Source organism: Nerophis ophidion, linkage group LG15 (assembly GCF_033978795.1).
Source record: "Nerophis ophidion isolate RoL-2023_Sa linkage group LG15, RoL_Noph_v1.0, whole genome shotgun sequence".
NCBI lineage: Eukaryota > Metazoa > Chordata > Actinopteri > Syngnathiformes > Syngnathidae > Nerophis > Nerophis ophidion.
The window spans coordinates 21,624,572-21,642,953 of NC_084625.1; the positions used below are offsets into that span (position 1 = coordinate 21,624,572).

Below are 18,382 nucleotides of genomic sequence, written 5' to 3' on the forward strand. Positions count from 1 at the left end.
ACACTAATGGAGTTGTGGACCGAAATCAAATTGCTAAAAAACATCATCAAGGAGAAAGACAAGAAAACTGTCGACCTAGAAGCAAGAATTGACGAACTTGAACAATACACCAGAATGGACGATTTGATTATAAGCGGACTGGAAACCAAACATCGCACGTATGCAAGAGTGGCTGGGACTCGCAGCAGGGACGCTGACAAGGATGCTGAAGCCCCAGCAGACGAACTTGAGACACTTGGAGGGCAAGTAATTAACTTTTTTACAAGTAAGAACATGGCAGCATTTCGGCGTGCCATACTATCCCCAGGAAGGACAGCAGAACCAACCCAGCCATTGTGATCCGGTTTGTGAATCGAAAACATAAGACGGAGTTACTACGGCAGAGAAGGAAGCTGAAGGGAACTGAGGTTTACATCAATGAACATCTTACAAAGAAGAACGCCGACATTGCAAGACAAGCACGCATCCTCAGAAAAGAAAACAAGATTCAAGCAACATGGACACAAAACTGTAAAATCATGATTCAGCTAAATGGACGATATGAAGAAGCCAAAGTTGTCACGATTCGAGAGCTCCGTGACTTGGATCAATATAGATGAGACCTGCTAGGCGTATGACTGACATGGCTCATCCTTGGCTGGAGATGGGGAAGGCTTCACGACGAGAAGGTGAGACAACTGAGAATCAAGCGTCTTCAAGAGCTGAATACATGGACTATAAATTACATGACTTTGAATATGATGTTGACCCAGATAACCATCTGTTCAACTCAATCAATGCTACTTGTGACTACTACACCGAGGAACAATTTAATGACAATGTTAGCTTAGATAATAAATTTTCTTTAATACATTTCAACTGCAGAAGCTTATATGCAAATTTCTCAAAGATTGACGAATACTTGAAGACTTTAAACAGCAAAATCAAAATAATAGCACTTTCTGAAACATGGATCGATAAAGACAGAAGTATTGACTTCTCCATTGACGGGTATAAGTTGTATCACTGTAGTAGAAAAAACAAGAAGGGAGGAGGTGTGGCCCTGTTTGTTGACTGCGACTTGAAATGTAAACCTGTTGAATGTATGACAGTGGTAATTGACAATTTATTTGAATGTGTAACTGTGGAGGTAGACATAGAAAAGAAGAGAAATGTTATTGTTACGTGTTTATATAGGACACCTGGGTCTAAAGTAGAAGCACTTAATGATAGTCTGGAAGAATTACTGTGTAAGGTAAAGGAAAAGAAAACATTTGTCATGTGTGGCGACTATAACATAGACCTGCTAAGCTCACCCAGAAATAAATCAACAAGAGACTTCTTGGATGTGGTTTATAGTAGAGGGCTTTATATCCATTGATCACCAAACCCAGTAGAATATCGACAAATTGTGCAACATTAATTGATCACATCTTTATAAATGACATAGAAGATAATATAAAAAGTGGATTAGTAATTAATGATATAAGTGACCACTTACCTGTGTTTCTTACTTATGACTGTCAAATGTATAGAAAGAGGGAGGAGAAAACCCATAGGTATACAAGGAAAAGGACTGAAGAGGCAATAAATAAATTTAGGAAGGACTTATTTGAAGCAGACTGGAATGAGGTGTATGTGGGAGAGGGAAATGCTGCATATGAGGCTTTTCTTAACATTTATTTATCATTGTATGAAATGCATTGTCCGAATGTATGGAAACAAAGAGACAGCTACAATAAAAAGCCTTGGATTATAAAGGGACTACAGAATGCTTGTAAAAAGAAAACCAAACTTTATAGAGACTTTATAAAAGTAGGAACAAAGGATGCTGAAACGAAATATAAAGTTTACAAAAACAAATTGATAACAATAATGAGACAAGCTAAAAAAGACTATTACAATAACTTACTAGAAAAAAACAAAAACAATATTAAAGGAACCTGGAATATTCTGAACAAGGTAATAGGTAAAACATTGGGGCCTACAAACCCACCAAGCAATTTTATCAATGAGGATAATAAGATAACAAATATGAAAGAAGTGGCAAATGGATTCAATTCTTTTTTTGTGAATGTTGGACCCAAATTGGCAGAGAGTATTGAAGAACAAAGATATACAGAGTGGATGGAGAGGGGGAAGCAAAGTACTACAGTCCATGCTTTTAGGAGATATTAGTGAAAATAAAATGTTCTCGGTTGTAACAAAACTGAAAAATAAGGCATCAACAGACAGTGATGGTATTGACATGATAATTGTAAAAAAGACTATTGACTGTATCATCAAACCTCTATGTCATGTTTTTAATCTCTCTTTTCAAACAGGGACTTTTCCAAATAGAATGACGGTAGCAAAAGTAATTCCACTCTATAAAACGGGAGATAAACATATAAACTAATTACAGACCAGTGTCCCTGCTGTCACAATTTTCTAAAATAATTGAAAAAATATTTGTAGAAAAATTAGACAGTTTTATTGAGAAGAACATGCTGTTGAGTGAGAGCCAGTATGGATTCCGAACTAATAGATCCACTGCTTCAGCTGTAATGAATATAATGGAGGATATAGCAACAGAAACTGATAATAGGAAATACACTATCGGTGTGTTTATCAATCTTAAAAAAGCATTTGACACTGTAGATCATTCTATATTATTGTCCAAGTTGCATTCACTTGGTGTGAGAGGAGTAGTTTTAGAATGGCTAAGAAGTTATTTAGATAATAGACAAGAGTTTGTGGATTTTTTGGGTAAAACATCTGAACAAATGAGGATTGAATGTGGAATTCCACAAGGTTCGGTTTTGGGACCTAAATTGTTTATTTTGTATATTAACGATATATGTGAGGTATCAAAGTTATTGAAATTTTTTTTATTTGCGGACGACAACTTTTATAGTTCGGGACATGACTTAAAAGCGTTATCAATACTTATTAAACAGGAAATTATTAAACTTAAGAGATGGTTTGATGTCAACAAATTATCATTAAATGTAAAAAAAACAAAGCTTATGATTTTTGGTAAGAGGAAAAGAGAGGACACCATCAAACTGTCAATAGATGGAATTGATATTGAAAGGGTTTCTGAACTCAGATTTTTAGGAGTGATACTGGATGACGGTCTGACATGGAAATCTCATATTGCACATGTACAGAAAAAGATGTCTGAGAGTATTTTTATATTAAACAAGGTAAAATATGTGTTAGATTATAGGGCAATGCGCATATTGTATTGTGCACTTATATTGCCATATATCAGCTACTGTGTGGAAGTGTGGGGGAACACTTATAAGAGTAACATAAAGGCATTGTATCAATTACAGAAAAGAGCTATAAGGATTATTCATAAAGTAGATTACTTAGAACACACTAACATATTATTTATTTACTCTGGACTATTGAAACTACAGGAGCTAGTAAAGCTACAGACATTGTGTATCATGTTTAAGGCTAGAAGTAAAACATTACCAGCAAATTTACAAAAACAGTTTGTCATCACTTCTGAGAATACAGAGCATAGAAGAAAAGGTCATTTCAAACAACAATATTCAATGACAACTTTAAAACAAATGTGTACATCAGTGGTGGGGGTAAAATTGTGGAATTCTCTTTACAACGAGATAAAAAACTGTAAAAATATATTCCAATTGAAAAAAATATATAAAGATAGAACAATAAGATCATAAGGACAGTCATAAGTGTTTACATTTTGTTTTTTATTTATTATTTTACTTATTTTTTGTCTGGTTTTGTATTTGCTCTGTATCATTCCGTGAGGTGTATATTATTACTATTATTTTCTTGGTTTGGTTTATACTTTATGAAGTTTTGCACTTGTTGTATTTTTCTTGTGTTTTTTGTTTTTGATTGTTTCATTACATTTGGATATATGTGTCGGCTTAAATGATATTTATGAAGTAAGATAATGTATTATGTCAAAGGGGGCAGGAAATTATAAGATTTTCTTCATCCTGCTCCTTCTCAGGAATTGTGTGAATTTAAATTGTATAATTGTGATTTAATTATGCATCGTTCTAAATGCACATCAATGAATGAGATAAATAAAAATGAAAAAATTAAAACTATTGTAGTGGTGTTCTGTATAAAAAGTACACTTTAATTTAGTGTTGTTTTGACATGTCATCTTAGTGACATCATGCACAAAAGTGCATTAATAGCTTGTTTTAAAATGTCTCACAATCTTGCACTTTCTGTTTTGAAATGACATGAATGTTTGTGCCACTGCTTAAAGGCCTACTGAAATTAGATTTTCTTATTTAAACGCGGATAGCAGGTCCATTCTATGTGTCATACTTGATCATTTTGCAATATTGCCATATTTTTGCTGAAAGGATGTAGAGAACATCGACGATAAAGGTCACAACATTTGCTTGCTAATAAAAAAGCCTTGCCTGTACCGGAAGTAGCAGACGATGTGCGCGTGACGTCACGGGTTGTGGAGCTCCTCACATCCTCACATTGTTTACAATCATGGCCACCAGCAGCGAGAGCGATTCGGACCGAGAAAGCAATGATTTCCCCATTAATTTGAGCGATGATGAAAGATTTGTGGATGAGGATAGTGAGAGTGAAGGACTAGAAAGAAAAAAAAAGACGAGGGCAGTGGGAGCGATTCAGATTTTATTAGACACATTGACTAGGATAATTCTGTAAAATCCCTTATCTGCTTATTGTGTTACTAATGTTTTAGTGAGATTATATAGTCGTACCTGAAAGTCAGAGGGGTGTGGCCACGGGTGTGGTGACCGCCAGTGTCTCTGAAGGAAGCCACGTTTCTCGACGAGGCAAAGCGAAGGCAGCCGTTGGGGCCGGGCTGAGATTTTTTTTCCCCCTCCTCCACGGTGGAAGCATCCCACTTTCGGGGGCGGCCGGTCGGAGTAGGCAAGAGAGTCTGCAGCTGCCTCTTTGACAGGTGCACGTGGAACGACGCAAGCTCCGCTCATGTCTACAGTAAGAGCCGACTTATTACCACAATTTTCTCACCAAAACCCGCCGATTGACATGTGGTAGGGAACCATTTTCGCTTGACCGCTCTGTCAAGCTTCACCTTCGGGAATGTAAACAAGAAAACACCGACTGTGTTTGTGTTGCTAAAAGCAGCCGCAATACACCGCTTCCCACCTACATCTTTCTTCTTTGACGTCTCCATTATTTATTGAACAAATTGCAAAAGATTCAGCATCACAGATGTCCAGAACACTGTGTAATTATGCGCTTAAAGCAGACGACTTATAGATGGGATCGGGCTGGAACAAAAAGACAGCTACAATCCGTGACGTCATACGCACGCGTCACCGTTTTCAACAGGATACTTCGCGTGAAACTTAAAATTGCAATTTAGTAAACTAAAAAGGCCGTATTGGCATGTGTTGCAATGTTAAGATTTCATCATTGATATATAAACTATCAGACTGTGTGGTCGGTAGTAGTGGGTTTCAGTAGGCCTTTAAAGGGGAACATTATCACCAGACCTAGGTAAGTGTCAATATATACCATGATGTTGCAGAAAAAAGATCATATGCTTTTTTAACCGATTTCCGGATTTTAAAAGGGTGAATTTAGCAATTTAAACGCCTTTCAATTGTTCGCTGTCGGAGCAATGACCTTTCACCCGTGACATCACAACATGAAGCAATCTGTCATTTTCTCAAACACATTACACACACCAAGTCAAATCAGCTCTGTTATTTTCTGTTTTTTCGACTGTTTTCCGTACCTTGGAGACATTATCCCTCGTCGGTGTGTTGTCGGAGGGTGTAACAACACGATCAGGGACGGATTCAAGTTGCACCGGTGGCCAAAAGATGCGAAAATCCCTCGTTTGTTCTGCACACTATATCGACGACAGCTATGCTACAACAGAGATGGCAGAGATGGCAAGAATGTGTGGATATCCTGCGACACTCAAAGCAGATGCATTTCCAACGATAAAGTCATCTAAATCACAAAGGTGAATTTTGTTGATGTTATTGACTTATGTGGAGTGTGCTAATCAGACATATTTGGTCACGGCATGACTGCAAGCAAATCAATCAATCAATCAATCAATGTTTATTTATATAGCCCCAAATCACAAATGTCTCAAAGGACTGCACAAATCATTACGACTACAACATCCTCGGAAGAACCCACAAAAGGGCAAGGAAAACTCACACCCAGTGGGCAGGGAGAATTCACATTCAGTGGGACGCCAGCGACAATGCTGACTATGAGAAACCTTGGAGAGGACCTCAGATGTGGGCAACCCCCCCCCTCTAGGGGACCGAAAGCAATGGATGTCGAGCGGGTCCAACATGATACTGTGAAAGTTCAATCCATAGTGGCTCCAAGACAGCAGCGAGAGTCCCGTCCACAGGAAACCATCTGAAGCGGATCAGCAGCGTAGAGATGTCCCCAACCGATACAGGCGAGCGGTCCATCCTGGGTCCCGACGAGCGGTCCATCCTGGGTCTCGACTCTGGACAGTCAGTACTCCATCCATGGTCATTGGACCGGACCCCCTCCACAAGGGAGGGGGGGACATAGGAGAAAGAAAAGAAGCGGCAGATCAACTGGTCTAAAAAGGAGGTCTATTTAAAGGCTAGAGTATACAAATGAGTTTTAAGATGAGACTCGATGCTAACATGCTATTTAGACTAGCTGTATGCACATATTGCATCATTATGCCTCATTTGTAGCTATATTTGCATCCAGCCTTTCCCTCCACCCACATTTAATGCCAAACAAACACATACCAATTGTTGGTTAGAAGGTGATCGCCTAATTTGTCCGCGCTTCCTTCAGTGCTGCTGTCTGTCGTGATATGACTCAATATCTTCAGTTTCTTCTTCAATTTCGTTTTCACTACCTGCCTCCATACTCCAACCATCTGTTTCAATACATACGTAATCTGTTCAATCGCTTACGCCGCTGAAATCAGAGTCTGAATCCGAGCTACTACGCTATACCTTTCTGTGCTATCCGCCATGTTGGTTTTTGGTGGCTTCACGCAGTGACGTCACAGGACAATAGACGGGTGTAAACCTGGCACTTTGAAGCCGTTTTTCGGGATATTGCGTGATGGGTCAAATTTTGAGAAAAACTCCGAAAATTTTAATAAGCCACTGGGAACTGATTTTTATTGGTTTTAACCCTTCAGAAATTGTGATAATGTTCCCCTTTAAAACTGTTTAATAAATAAAGTTTTGGTCTTTTCACTTAGTTGTGATTTCCTTCTCTGCATGAAAGTTTAAAATGAGCATATATTAATGCAGTATGAACAAGATTTTTTTAATGGAGACACACAGAATCATCATACTGCTGTGATTATATGCATCAAGTGTTCATTCAAGGCCAAGGCAAAATATCGAGATGTATATCGTGTATCGTGACATGGCCTAAAAATATCCAGATGTTAAAAAAAGGTCATATCGCCCAGCCCTACATGAGACACTTAAATGTGTTCCTCGTGTTCTGTTGCAACGTGGTGAAGAAACCCAGTTGTGAATTGTATTGTGAATTGTCAATAAAGTTGCGATGAATAAATCAGTGCATTCAGTACTGTTAGCTCGCCTTATAGCGAGCTGTCAAGTGGGCTTCAAGCTATGTTAGCCACACACACAAAACTCCATCATTAAAACAGTGATAAAGCCATTTTTTACGTCCTACATGTCACTTAAGAGTTGTGCAAAGGTTTTAAGTCATAATCATTTGTACACAACGCTCCTAATAAAGTACAGCTGCGTTAAGAATAAGCACCATAGCGGACAGTCGCATCCGCTCGCCTGTCTAGCACAAATAAACAGGAATAGTGCAAGAAAAACACAACAAATGAAGCAAAAGTGACATTATTGTTTGTGTTGTTAGTAAGTAATCGTCAACCAAACTGAGAAGCTGACCGATAAACATTGCGCAGCACGTGGAAGCGGGCGCACACTGCACATAGATTAAAAACAACGCCAAACAAAGTCTTACCGTCTCCTTGTCCCTCTCCTGCTTTACAAAACGACATCTTTGTAATCCATTTTTTCTTGTTTAACAGCTTTTTGGTCGACAAAAATCACCTCGACGTGACTTCCATGTGCTCTCTTCCTGGCTGCACGCGCTTAGTCGGAGCCCAGAGCTCGGGACGGCGACGCGGCGTGACGTCACGACCACCTTCACACAATCCGACGTCATGGCGTCACATCAATTATATTAATGTTTGTACTTGGTTTTGTTTTAAGAGTCATTCAAATGAGAATGTACACAAAAACAACTTGTGTCGTATTGCTTTAAGTGTTTTGGTAGGGGTTTCTACTTCCGGGTTCTGGCAGGCATGTGGGTGTGGCCTTGGGGTGCGGCTGTCACGTGAAGTTTTCTGATTTTGACCTATGGCAGTGAGGTTCATGGCTGGTGAGGCACTGACTTCATCACAGTCCGATTTATAAACATATGAACCCTATAGATCATAGGTGTCAAACTCTGGCCCGCGAGCCAAATTTGGCCCGCCGTGTAATTTCATTTGGCCCTTGAGGCAATATCAAATTAACATTAGAGCTGGCCCGCCGGTGTTATACAGCGGTGCCGCTGTAACACTGCATTCACCGATTTCCCGGGAGACTCTCGAATTTCAGTGCCCCTCCCGAAAATCTCCCGGTGCAACCATTCTCCCGAATTCCACCTGGACAACAATATTAGGGGTGTGCCTTAAAGGCACTACCTGCAGTGTCCCCTACAACCTGTCGTCAAGTCTGTTTTTCCTCCTCACAAACAGCGTGCCGGCCCAGTCACGTAATATATGTGGCTTCTACACACATGTAAGTAAATGCAAGGCATACTTGATCAACAGCCATACAGGTCACACTGAGGGTGGCCATATAAACAACTTTAACACTGTTACAAATATGCGCCACACTGTGAACCCACACCAAACAAGAATGACCAACAGATTTCGAGAGGACATCCGCACCGTAGCACAACATAAACACAACAGAACAAATACCCAGAACCCCTTGCAGCCCTAACTCTTCCGGACCGCTACAATATACACCCTCTGCCCGCTACCAACAAACCCCGCCCCCCTGACCCCACCCACCTGAGCCCCGACATTAACTGAGCAGTAAAAAGGCCTGAATGGTTGATTTATTCATTATTTTATTTTCAAATGTATTAGCCTCTGGAAAAAGTTAATGTTAATATTTACCTCAGAAGGCTGCAAATACAAATGAGGCATTCAATTTTTGTTTAAATTTGATTTGATATGCCATTGATATTTTTTTATTATTATTATTATTATCTGAAACTCGATTTTGCATGTCACTATAAAGTTATATAAGCCTTGCTTGTTCAATATTCAATGAAAAACTTGTTTGGGTCCCTATTAAAAGAACAATTTGTTCAACCTCGGCCCGCAGCTTTGTTGAGTTTTAAATTTCGGCCCACTCTGTATTTGAGTTTGACACCCCTGCTATAGATTATCTTGGTCACCATTTGATTGGCAGCAGTTAACGGGTTATGTTTAAAAGTTCATACCAGCATTCTTCCCTGCTTGGCACTCAGCATCAAGGGTTGGAATTGGGGGTTAAATCACAAAAAATGATTCCCGGCCGCTACTGCTCACTGCTCCCCTCACCTCCCAGGGGGTGAACCAGGGGATGGGTCGAATGCAGAGGACACATTTCACCACACCTAGTGTGTGTGTGACAATCATTGGTACTTTAACTTAATGTAGCAGGTACTTTAGCTAGTATAGTAGAAGTTCTCAATATTTGGGCTAATCAAAAGTCTAGATTACGACTCGGAGAGAGTAGGACAGACACAATTAAATACTTTAAATGATACTGGTGTTATTTAAACATGTACAGTGCAAAAACTAGTGGACAGACATTAATAGGAATGGCCATTCAAAACAAAAGAAAAAAACAGAAAGGAATCCCAACAGACAATGTTGGTTTAGTTCAGGTAATTCCTAAAAAGTTCTTCAAGTTTATAGGAGCCATATGAGACTGTTCGCAGTCCATATGAGCATTCGCAGTTCATATCTAAAGCTAAATATTACTCAAATCTCATCCACCTTAATAAAAACGATCCTAAATTTTTGTTTAGTACAGTAGCATCGCTAACCCAACAAGGGACCCCTTCCAGTAGCTCCACCCACTCGGCAGATGACTTTATGCAATTGTTTGATAAGAAAATTGAAGTCATTAGAACGGAGATTAAAGATAATGCGTCCAAGCTACAACTGGGTTTTATTAACACAGATACGACTGTATAAACGGCGGATACTGCCAATATCCAAAATAGTTTCTCTCGTTTTGAGGAAATAACATTAGAGGAATTGTTACAACGTGTAAATGGAATAAAACAAACAACATGTTTACTTGACCCACTTCCTGGGAAACTTATCAAGGAGCTCTTTGTATTATTAGTTCCATCAGTGCTAAATATTATAAACTTATCACTTTCCTCTGACACTGTTCCCCTAGCATTCAAAAAAGAGGTTATTCATCCTCTCCTTAAAAGACCTAACCTTGATCCTGACCTCATGGTAAACTACTGACCGGTGTCTCACCTTCCCTTTATTTCAAAAAACCTCAAAAAAATTGTTGCAGAGCAGCTAAATGAACACTTAGCGTCTAACAATCTATGTGAAACCTTTCAATCCGGTTTCAGGGCAAATCACTCTACGGAGACAGCCCTCGCAAAAATGACTAATGATCTATTGCTAACGATGGATTCTGATGCGTCATCTATGTTGCTGCTCCTCGATCTTAGCGCTGCTTTCGATACCGTCGATCATAATATTTTATTAGAACGTATCAAAACACGAATTGGTATGTCAGACTTAGCTCTGTCTTGGTTTAACTCTGATCTTACTGATAGGATGCAGTGCTTCTCCCATAACAATGTGACCTCGGACTAACTTCTTTTATCTCCGTAGTATCGCTAAAATTCGCTCTATTCTGTCCAGTAAAGACGCTGAGATCATTATCCATGCGTTTGTTACGTCTCGTCTCGATTACTGTAACGTATTATTTTCAGGTCTCCCCATGTCTAGTATTAAAAGATTACTGTTGGTACAAAATGCGGCTGCTAGACTTTTGACAAGAACAAGAAAGTTTGATCACATTACGCCTGTACTGGCTCACCTGCACTGGCTTCCTGTGCACTTAAGATGTGACTTTAAGGTTTTACTACTTACGTATAAAATACTACACGGTCTAGCTCCAGCCTATCTTGCCGATTGTATTGTACCATATGTCCCGGCAAGAAATCTGCGTTCAAAGGACTCCGGCTTATTAGTGATTCCCAAAGCCCAAAAAAAGTCTGCGGGCTATAGAGCGTTTTCAATTCGGGCTCCAGTACTCTGGAATGCCCTCCCGGTAACAGTTTGGGATGCCACCTCAGTAGAAGCATTTAAGTCTCACCTTAAAACTCATTTGTATACTCTAGCCTTTAAATAGACTCCCTTTTTAGACCAGTTGATCTGCCATTTCTTTTCTTTTTCTCCTATGTCCCAGTCTCCCTTGTGGAGGGGGTCCGGTCCGATGGCCATGGATGACGTACTGGCTGTCCAGAGTCGGGAACCAGGATGGACCGCATGTCCAGAGTCGGGACCCAGGATGGACCGCTTGCCTGTGTATCGGCTTGGGACATCTCTGCGCTGCTGATCCGCCTCCGCTTGGGATGGTTTCCTGTGGACGGAACTCTCGCTGCTGTGTTGGATCCGCTTTGGACTGGACTCTCGCGGCTGTGTTGGATCCACTATGGATTGAACTTTCACAGTATTATGTTAGACCCGCTCGACATCCATTGCTTTCGTCCTCTCCAAGGTTCTCATAGTCATCATTGTCACCGATGTCCCACTGGGTGTGAGTTTTCCTTGCCCTTATGTGGGCCTACCGAGGATGTCATAGTGGTTTGTGTTGTGTTTTGTGCAGCCCTTTGAGACACTAGGGATTTAGGGCTATATAAGAAAACATTGATTGATTGATTGATAGTGTAACCGTGCTCCAGCGGCCGTGTTCATTCATTGTCTTTACCGTAGCATAAAAAATGCAGATGGCCTTAAAACGCCACAATACTCAGTCACCATATTTAAGTACCCAAAATGAAGACTCGACATAAATATAAATTCAATCGGATCAAAAACATTGGAGGAAACGGGATTAAAACCCGATGCTAACCGCCCATCGAAAATGCATGGGTACGGCTAGTAGCTACTATTAGCAAACAAATTCACTTACCAAGTCGGCGTAAAATCTCAACATCGACACACTCTCTCGTCGCAACTCGGCCCTGATGGTCGGCACCCATAAGTTTACAATTAGTTGTAAAAGGTTGGATGGTTGTTTTTACGATATGCAGGCAAACGACAACTTTAAAACATACCGGCTTCAGATGACCCCAGGGCTAGCCGAGTAGTGCAAGAATGATCTCTGGGATCACTAGCGCCCTCTACCGCCAGGAGGCCGGATTACTGCGAGCCTCACACAATGCGTCTTCGCAGGCGTTTTATGATTGCCCAGCACAAGAAATACGTTACATAGATACAGTTGTTGACAAAATACACTGTACATTATATACCTCAGCTAACTATACTATGGAAATGTATAATATAATTCATATAGCAATACGGTCTCACTGCACAGCAGACAGCAGTTAGCCGAGTCATTGCGCAGTCCATAGTGACGGGGAGGCTCAACTGGCTGTGACTCACCGCAAATCTCTTCTCAGTATTTGAACGCAAATGTGAAAATTCAGCGATTTTGAATAAAAATAATCCAAAACTGGTGAAATTAAATGGAAAATAACTTTATAGTCTAATCACTGGATACATATAAAAATGTAATTTTTTTTTTTTTTCTTTTTACATTTCTTTTCTTTCCACCTGCCTACCCTGACTGCACGTCACTGGGGTACACGTACCCCTGGGGGTACTTAAAGGTATGCCAAGGGGTACGTGAGATTTTTTTTAAATATTCTAAAAATAGCAACAATTCAAAAATCCTTTATAAACGCAGTATTTCCTTGAATTGCCGCAGGGCATATGTATGCGCCTGCCTTGAATTACTGCCGGGTCAAACTCGCTTCCCAAAATAATTAACGCGTACTTAGTATTACCGCCTGGTCAAACTCGTGACGTCACGAGTGACACTTCCCCTGTCATCATTTTCAAAATGGAGGAGGCTGATTTCAATACCGGTAATTTGAAATTGCATAAAGGGAAGAAGATTTAGAGCTATTCAGTAGGGTTTAAGGTCCAAGCTTACATCACACTCAAATTTTTACTGCATACCTTTGGTAAGTGCCGGAGTGAGAAAAGGTTTTAAAATAATTAGCGTATGCTTACTTTTACCGCATGCCTTTGGTAAGCGCAGGAGTGAGAAGAGGTTTTAAATTAATTAGCGCCCCGCCGGCAATTCAAGGAAATACGGTATGTTAATTGAATAACACTTAAACAAAATATGAATGTAAGTTCATAAACTGTGAAAAGAAATGCAACAATGCAATATTCAGTGTTGACAGCTAGATTTTTTTCTGGACATGTTCCATAATTATTGATGTTAAAGATTACTTTTTTTCTGACGAAATGTTTAGAATTAAGTTGATGAATCCAGATGGATCTCTATTACAATCCCCAAAGAGGGCACTTTAAGTTGATGTAGAAATGTGTAGAAATCTTTATTTATATTTGAATCCCTTGTTTATTTTTCAACAAGTTTTTAGTTATTTTTCTATCTTTCTTTCCAAATAGTTCAAGAAAGATCACGACAATGAGCAATATTTTGCACTGTTATACAATTTAAGAAAATTTAGAAACTGATGACATCGTGCTGTATTTTACTTCTTCATCTCTTTTTTTTCAACCAAAAATGCTTTGCTCTGATTAGGGGGTACTTGAATTAAAAAAATGTTCACAGGGGGTACATCACTGAAAAAAGGTTGAAAACCACTGACCTATGGGGCATCGACATTTTGTGAACTCTGCCCAGCAACAGCAAAATAATTCTAATATACGTTGAGTAAATAAAGTTAAGCGTTATTGGTTCATAAAAAGAAATCTTGAGAATTATGTTGTTTTTTTAAAAAAAAAAAAGGTAAATACTGCTGTACATATCCTGCGAAGTCAGACCTACACTGTTTCAATGATATAATTGTTGATGACTGCAGTGCTGATATCAACCAAACCTAACCCTGCCCCACCCCAACCCCCTCCAGATCCCATCCCCCGGATTGTAAATAATGTAAATAATTCAATGTATATGCTCTGATGATTAACTTGTGGGATGACTGTATTATGCTGAAAGTATATATTTGTACCATGAATTGATTAACGTGGACCCCGACTTAAACAAGTTGAAAAACTTATTCGGGTGTTACCATTTAGTGGTCAATTGTACGGAATATGTACTGAACTGTGCAATCTATTAATACAAGTTTCAATCAATCAATACTGTCATTTTTAGGCGTTGTAAAGCAGACTCTCAGGGATAAAATGGTCTGACGATTTAGAGTATGCAACAAAAAAAAAAATTAAACATTACTTTGACCATACATAACATCTGCATTAGCCATTGAGGATGATGCAATTGTCTTAAGTCAATTGTGTCTACAAGATTAGTTAGGGAGTTCAATATCTTTAAAGGTAAATCACACACCTGACAAAACATACTCAGTGGTCTAGTGGTTAGAGTGTCAGCCCTGAGATCGGTAGGTTGTGAGTTCAAACCCCAGCCGAGTCATACCAAATACTATAATAATGGGACTCATTGCCTCCCTTCTTGGCACTCAGCATCAAGGGTTGGATTTGGGGGTTAAATCACAATAAATGATTCCTGGGCGGGGCCCCGCTGCTGCCCTCACTTTCCAGGGGGTGAGTCAAATGCAGAGGTCAAATTTCACCACACCTAGTGTGTGTGTGACAATCATTGGTACTTTGACTTTTAACTTAACATGCATTTATGCACATATGATTGGACATAGTCTCAGAATATTTGCAATGACATTGAACATTGTTTTTTAACTAGAGTATTGTATCATATTGCAAATGTTTTAGTCTGTTTTTGGAGCAACACAGGTCAAAGGTCATTCACTAATCAGAACAAACATCCCGACTGTGATGTGAAAACAGACATGAAAGCAATCATCGAGTGATTACATCTACTCTGTGTTTTACTACAGTATTGTTCCAAAGTGTTGGCATGGAAGATGAGCCTGATAGATGTGATTGTATGTAGTCTTGTGATGCAAGAAAGGGAGGCACAAATCAGGAACCATTGTTTTTATATTTTGAAAAAAAAGTCTAGGAACATAATGGAAAAAACAAAACACTGGGTCTGAACATCCAGACAATTAAGATCCAAAAATAAATTTTCTTAGGAAATATTAATTATATACAAAACATAAAAATTCATATTTTAGTGAGGGCACTCTGAATTGTGTCACCCATTTTTTATATATTTTATTAATAAAATAAACTTTAAATATTTAAATCCAACCAGAACTTCAATTGAGGCAGTTTCAACATTGAAATCAATGATTCCAAACCTTTTTTTCCTGCATTTGCATGCAACAGCTGTACAGTCTTGAACTTGCATAAAAAAAAAAACAAGAAAAAGGGCAACAAAACGAACCAAACGACATTTAAGCGCCCTGAAGCTGCGAGAGTCTCTGCTTTAAAAGTTCACTCTTCCTCCTCAGCTGCTCCTTGAGCGACAGGAGCCTGTGCTCGTCCGTCTGCATGCTGCAGATGCACTCCGCCGCCTTCTTCAGGATCACCACCTTGGCCGCCTTCTCGTTGTTGGCCACCTCGGGGATCTCGTCCCGCAGGGCGAAGAAGCTCAGCTTGAGCTCGTTCCTCCGCTGGCGCTCCAGCACGTTGTGAGTCCGCCGCTTGTCGTGGTCCTCCGTGTCGGACGTGCGCGGGCTGGAGCACTTGCGGTTGCTGCTGATCTGCCTGAGGACGCGGCTCTGGCTCGCCACGAAGCCGCCTCCTCCTCCTCCTCCCGTGCCGCCTTCTAGCTTGAGCCTTTTGACGGCTCGCTTCTCGTGCCGGCTGGGCGGGTGGGCGGCGTAGTTGTGCTGGTGGGTGGAGACGTGGCATCTCTTCAGCACCAGGGGGCTGGGATGTCGGGTCTCTCCTTGGCTGGGATCGCATCTTTTCACCGCCTGCCGCTTCTCCACAGTCACTACATCAATCTCCTCCTCATCTTCTTCTTCTTCATCTTCCTCATCATCCTCCTCCTCCTCCTCCTCCTCATCATCATCTTCTGCAACAAACATGACAGTCAGTCATCATCACTTTACAATCTTTGACATGTGACTTCTTACCTGAGTCGCTGCAACTGCTGCTTCCGCTATGAGCCGGCATGTCCGATCCAAAGTCCCGACAAGGCGAGGTGCTGCGTTTAGGTGTTTCCGCCACAGGGTAAGGAAAGACCACCGAGGGGTCAATGCACTCCGACGCCGACGTGTTAAGGTCCTGCAGGTAGCTGCTGCTCAGCTTCCAAGCGGCGGAACCGGCAGGCTCGGAGGCACTGCCGGCTGTCGGCACGGCAGAGGACGCGTTGCTTGAGGCGGTGATGGTCATGGTGATGCTGCTGCTGGTGGTGGAGGTGGAAGTGGTGTTGGCGGACTCTCTGCGGGCGGCATGCAAGGAGGCGAGCTGCTCCGACACCACCTTCTTGAGCTTGGCGGCCGCCGAGAAGCCGCTCCACATGCAGTCCTGGATGATGATGGACTTGAGGAAGGTCTGAGAGTAGTCGGCGTCGCAGATAATGCTCTGGTTGACCGCGTCGTCGCCCAGGAACTCGCTCACCATCTCCAGCTGATCCGCCGTGGAGGGATACAGGCTGGACAGGGACGGCCGCCGGCTCGGGGACAGAGGCGGGGTGGGCAGCAGCTCGAATTTCTTCCAGATGTCCTCGCTGGGCGCCGGCGGCTGCAGCTGCTGCGGGTAAAAGTCCTCCTCTTCGTTGTTGTAGTAAAAGTAAGGCTGCAGGGAGTCGTAGTCGTAGTCGTAGTTCTTACTCGCCAAACTTGAGCTCAGCGGCATGATGGCGGTGCCGGGTGGAGTGGGTCTGTCGTCGAGCTGCAAGCAAAAAACGTGGAGTTAATTTGGCGGGATCAAACATGCAAGCTTTTACAAGCAAAAGTGTGCATGCATGCAGCAGCAGCAGGTGTCCAACCAACAGTAGTCCGTCTTACCGTTTAAAGTGCAAAACACGACAAAGTAGTCCGAAAATGAGCCAAAAAGCGACGCGCAATAAAAGTCCACCAGCGTCCTCCGCGGACATTAAATCCTCTCTGCGGGGAAAAACACGCATGTGTAGCCGGTAGAAGCGAGTGAGCCGGCCGGCGGTGGCCAAACTCCGAATGTCATGAGCGGCTTGAGAATCACAGCTGAGCCCCCGGCGAAGAGGCTTATAAACAGCCGCGTCACTACCCCCCACCCCCTCCGCCGCGGAAGCGAGTCCCCCCACCCCGTTTAAAAACCCACCTCGAAAACAGCAGCGATTAAATCCTTCTGGTTTCTCATTGAGACGACGCGACACCATAAAGAACGAAGATTTTAACTCGGTGCGTCTTTTTGTGACTATTTAAAAAACAACATTATTAATCCGTCAGGTCAAGCAGGAGAAGTGGGCGTGGCCATAGTAAAGTGGCGCCTCCATTGACTGAAGGCATGCTAGACATACTAATGTGGTCAAACCCGGCGAAAATTTACTCGCATTGCTGCCGTTTATAAACATATTCTCCTCAAATAATGTCATTTGACATCCCAGCATACCGCCATGCCACAATTAATCCACATTTATTGCCTAAAATTGGACAACCAGCGCCATTTAAGCATGATCAGGAACAGGTGAGGACGCCATTGCAACATTGGCATGCGTTACCTTGTAAAGCGAGGTGAAGTCAGCGAGGACGGACAAATTGGTGCTAATTAGCGACATGCAGGAAGCAGATGATACAAATCAGGCGTGGACCGCAGTTTGAATGTGGCGGAAAGTCGTCCAGTCTGCAGCAGGAGAGAGATGGACCAGAGATGGACGGTGCATGAGCACCCCGTGCTGGTCATTAGGAGTACTGCAAGGACGTTCAGCCTCAATACATCAAAGCTTCATTAAAGGCCTATTGAAACCCACTATGCACGCAGTCTGATAGTTTATATATCAATGACGAAATATTAACATTGCAACACATGCCAATACGGCCTGTTTAGTTTACTAAATTACAATTTTAAATTTCCCGGGAGTTTCGTCCTGGAAACGTTGTGTAATGATGACGTGTATGCAAGACGTCACAGGTTTTTAGGAAGTATGAGCGCTGCACACACACACAGCTAAATGTCGTCTGCTTAGACGGCATATTTATACAGTATTTTGGACATCTGTGTTGCTGAATCTTTTGCAATTTGTTC

The 18,382-nt window shown here is 41.5% G+C and overlaps 1 protein-coding gene across 3 annotated transcripts; it reads right to left on the bottom strand.

Annotated features, from left to right (window-relative positions):
* Window positions 1–15,226: 15,226 nt before the first annotated feature.
* On the bottom strand, window positions 15,227–18,015 carry LOC133569421 (transcriptional regulator Myc-like). Of its 3 annotated transcripts, none has more exons than XM_061921751.1 (3): window positions 17,859–18,015; window positions 16,291–17,050; window positions 15,227–16,229 (listed from the first exon to the last, which is right to left on the bottom strand). In XM_061921751.1, the coding sequence occupies exons 1-3, from the start codon at window positions 17,913–17,915 to the stop codon at window positions 15,604–15,606; spliced, it is 1,443 nt and encodes a 480-aa protein (XP_061777735.1). In that variant the 5' UTR covers window positions 17,916–18,015; the 3' UTR covers window positions 15,227–15,603. The 3 variants fall into 3 exon arrangements, with proteins under 3 accessions (XP_061777735.1, XP_061777736.1, XP_061777737.1); XM_061921752.1 differs by having other exon boundaries at window positions 15,227–16,226; window positions 17,859–18,014; XM_061921753.1 differs by lacking the exon at window positions 17,859–18,015 and adding an exon at window positions 17,167–17,386.
* Between the last annotated feature and the right edge of the window lie 367 nt (window positions 18,016–18,382).

Excerpts from the sequence above, each read along its gene's own strand:
- LOC133569421 (XM_061921751.1), bottom strand. The coding sequence starts at position 17,915 with ATGTCGCTAATTAGCACCAATTTGTCCGTCCTCGCTGACTTCACCTCG. Across the intron at positions 17,051-17,858 it reads ACTTCACCTCGCTTTACAAG|CTCGACGACAGACCCACTCC; the intron begins GTAACGCATGCC and ends TTTTGCTTGCAG. Across the intron at positions 16,230-16,290 it reads CAGCAGTTGCAGCGACTCAG|AAGATGATGATGAGGAGGAG; the intron begins GTAAGAAGTCAC and ends TGTTTGTTGCAG.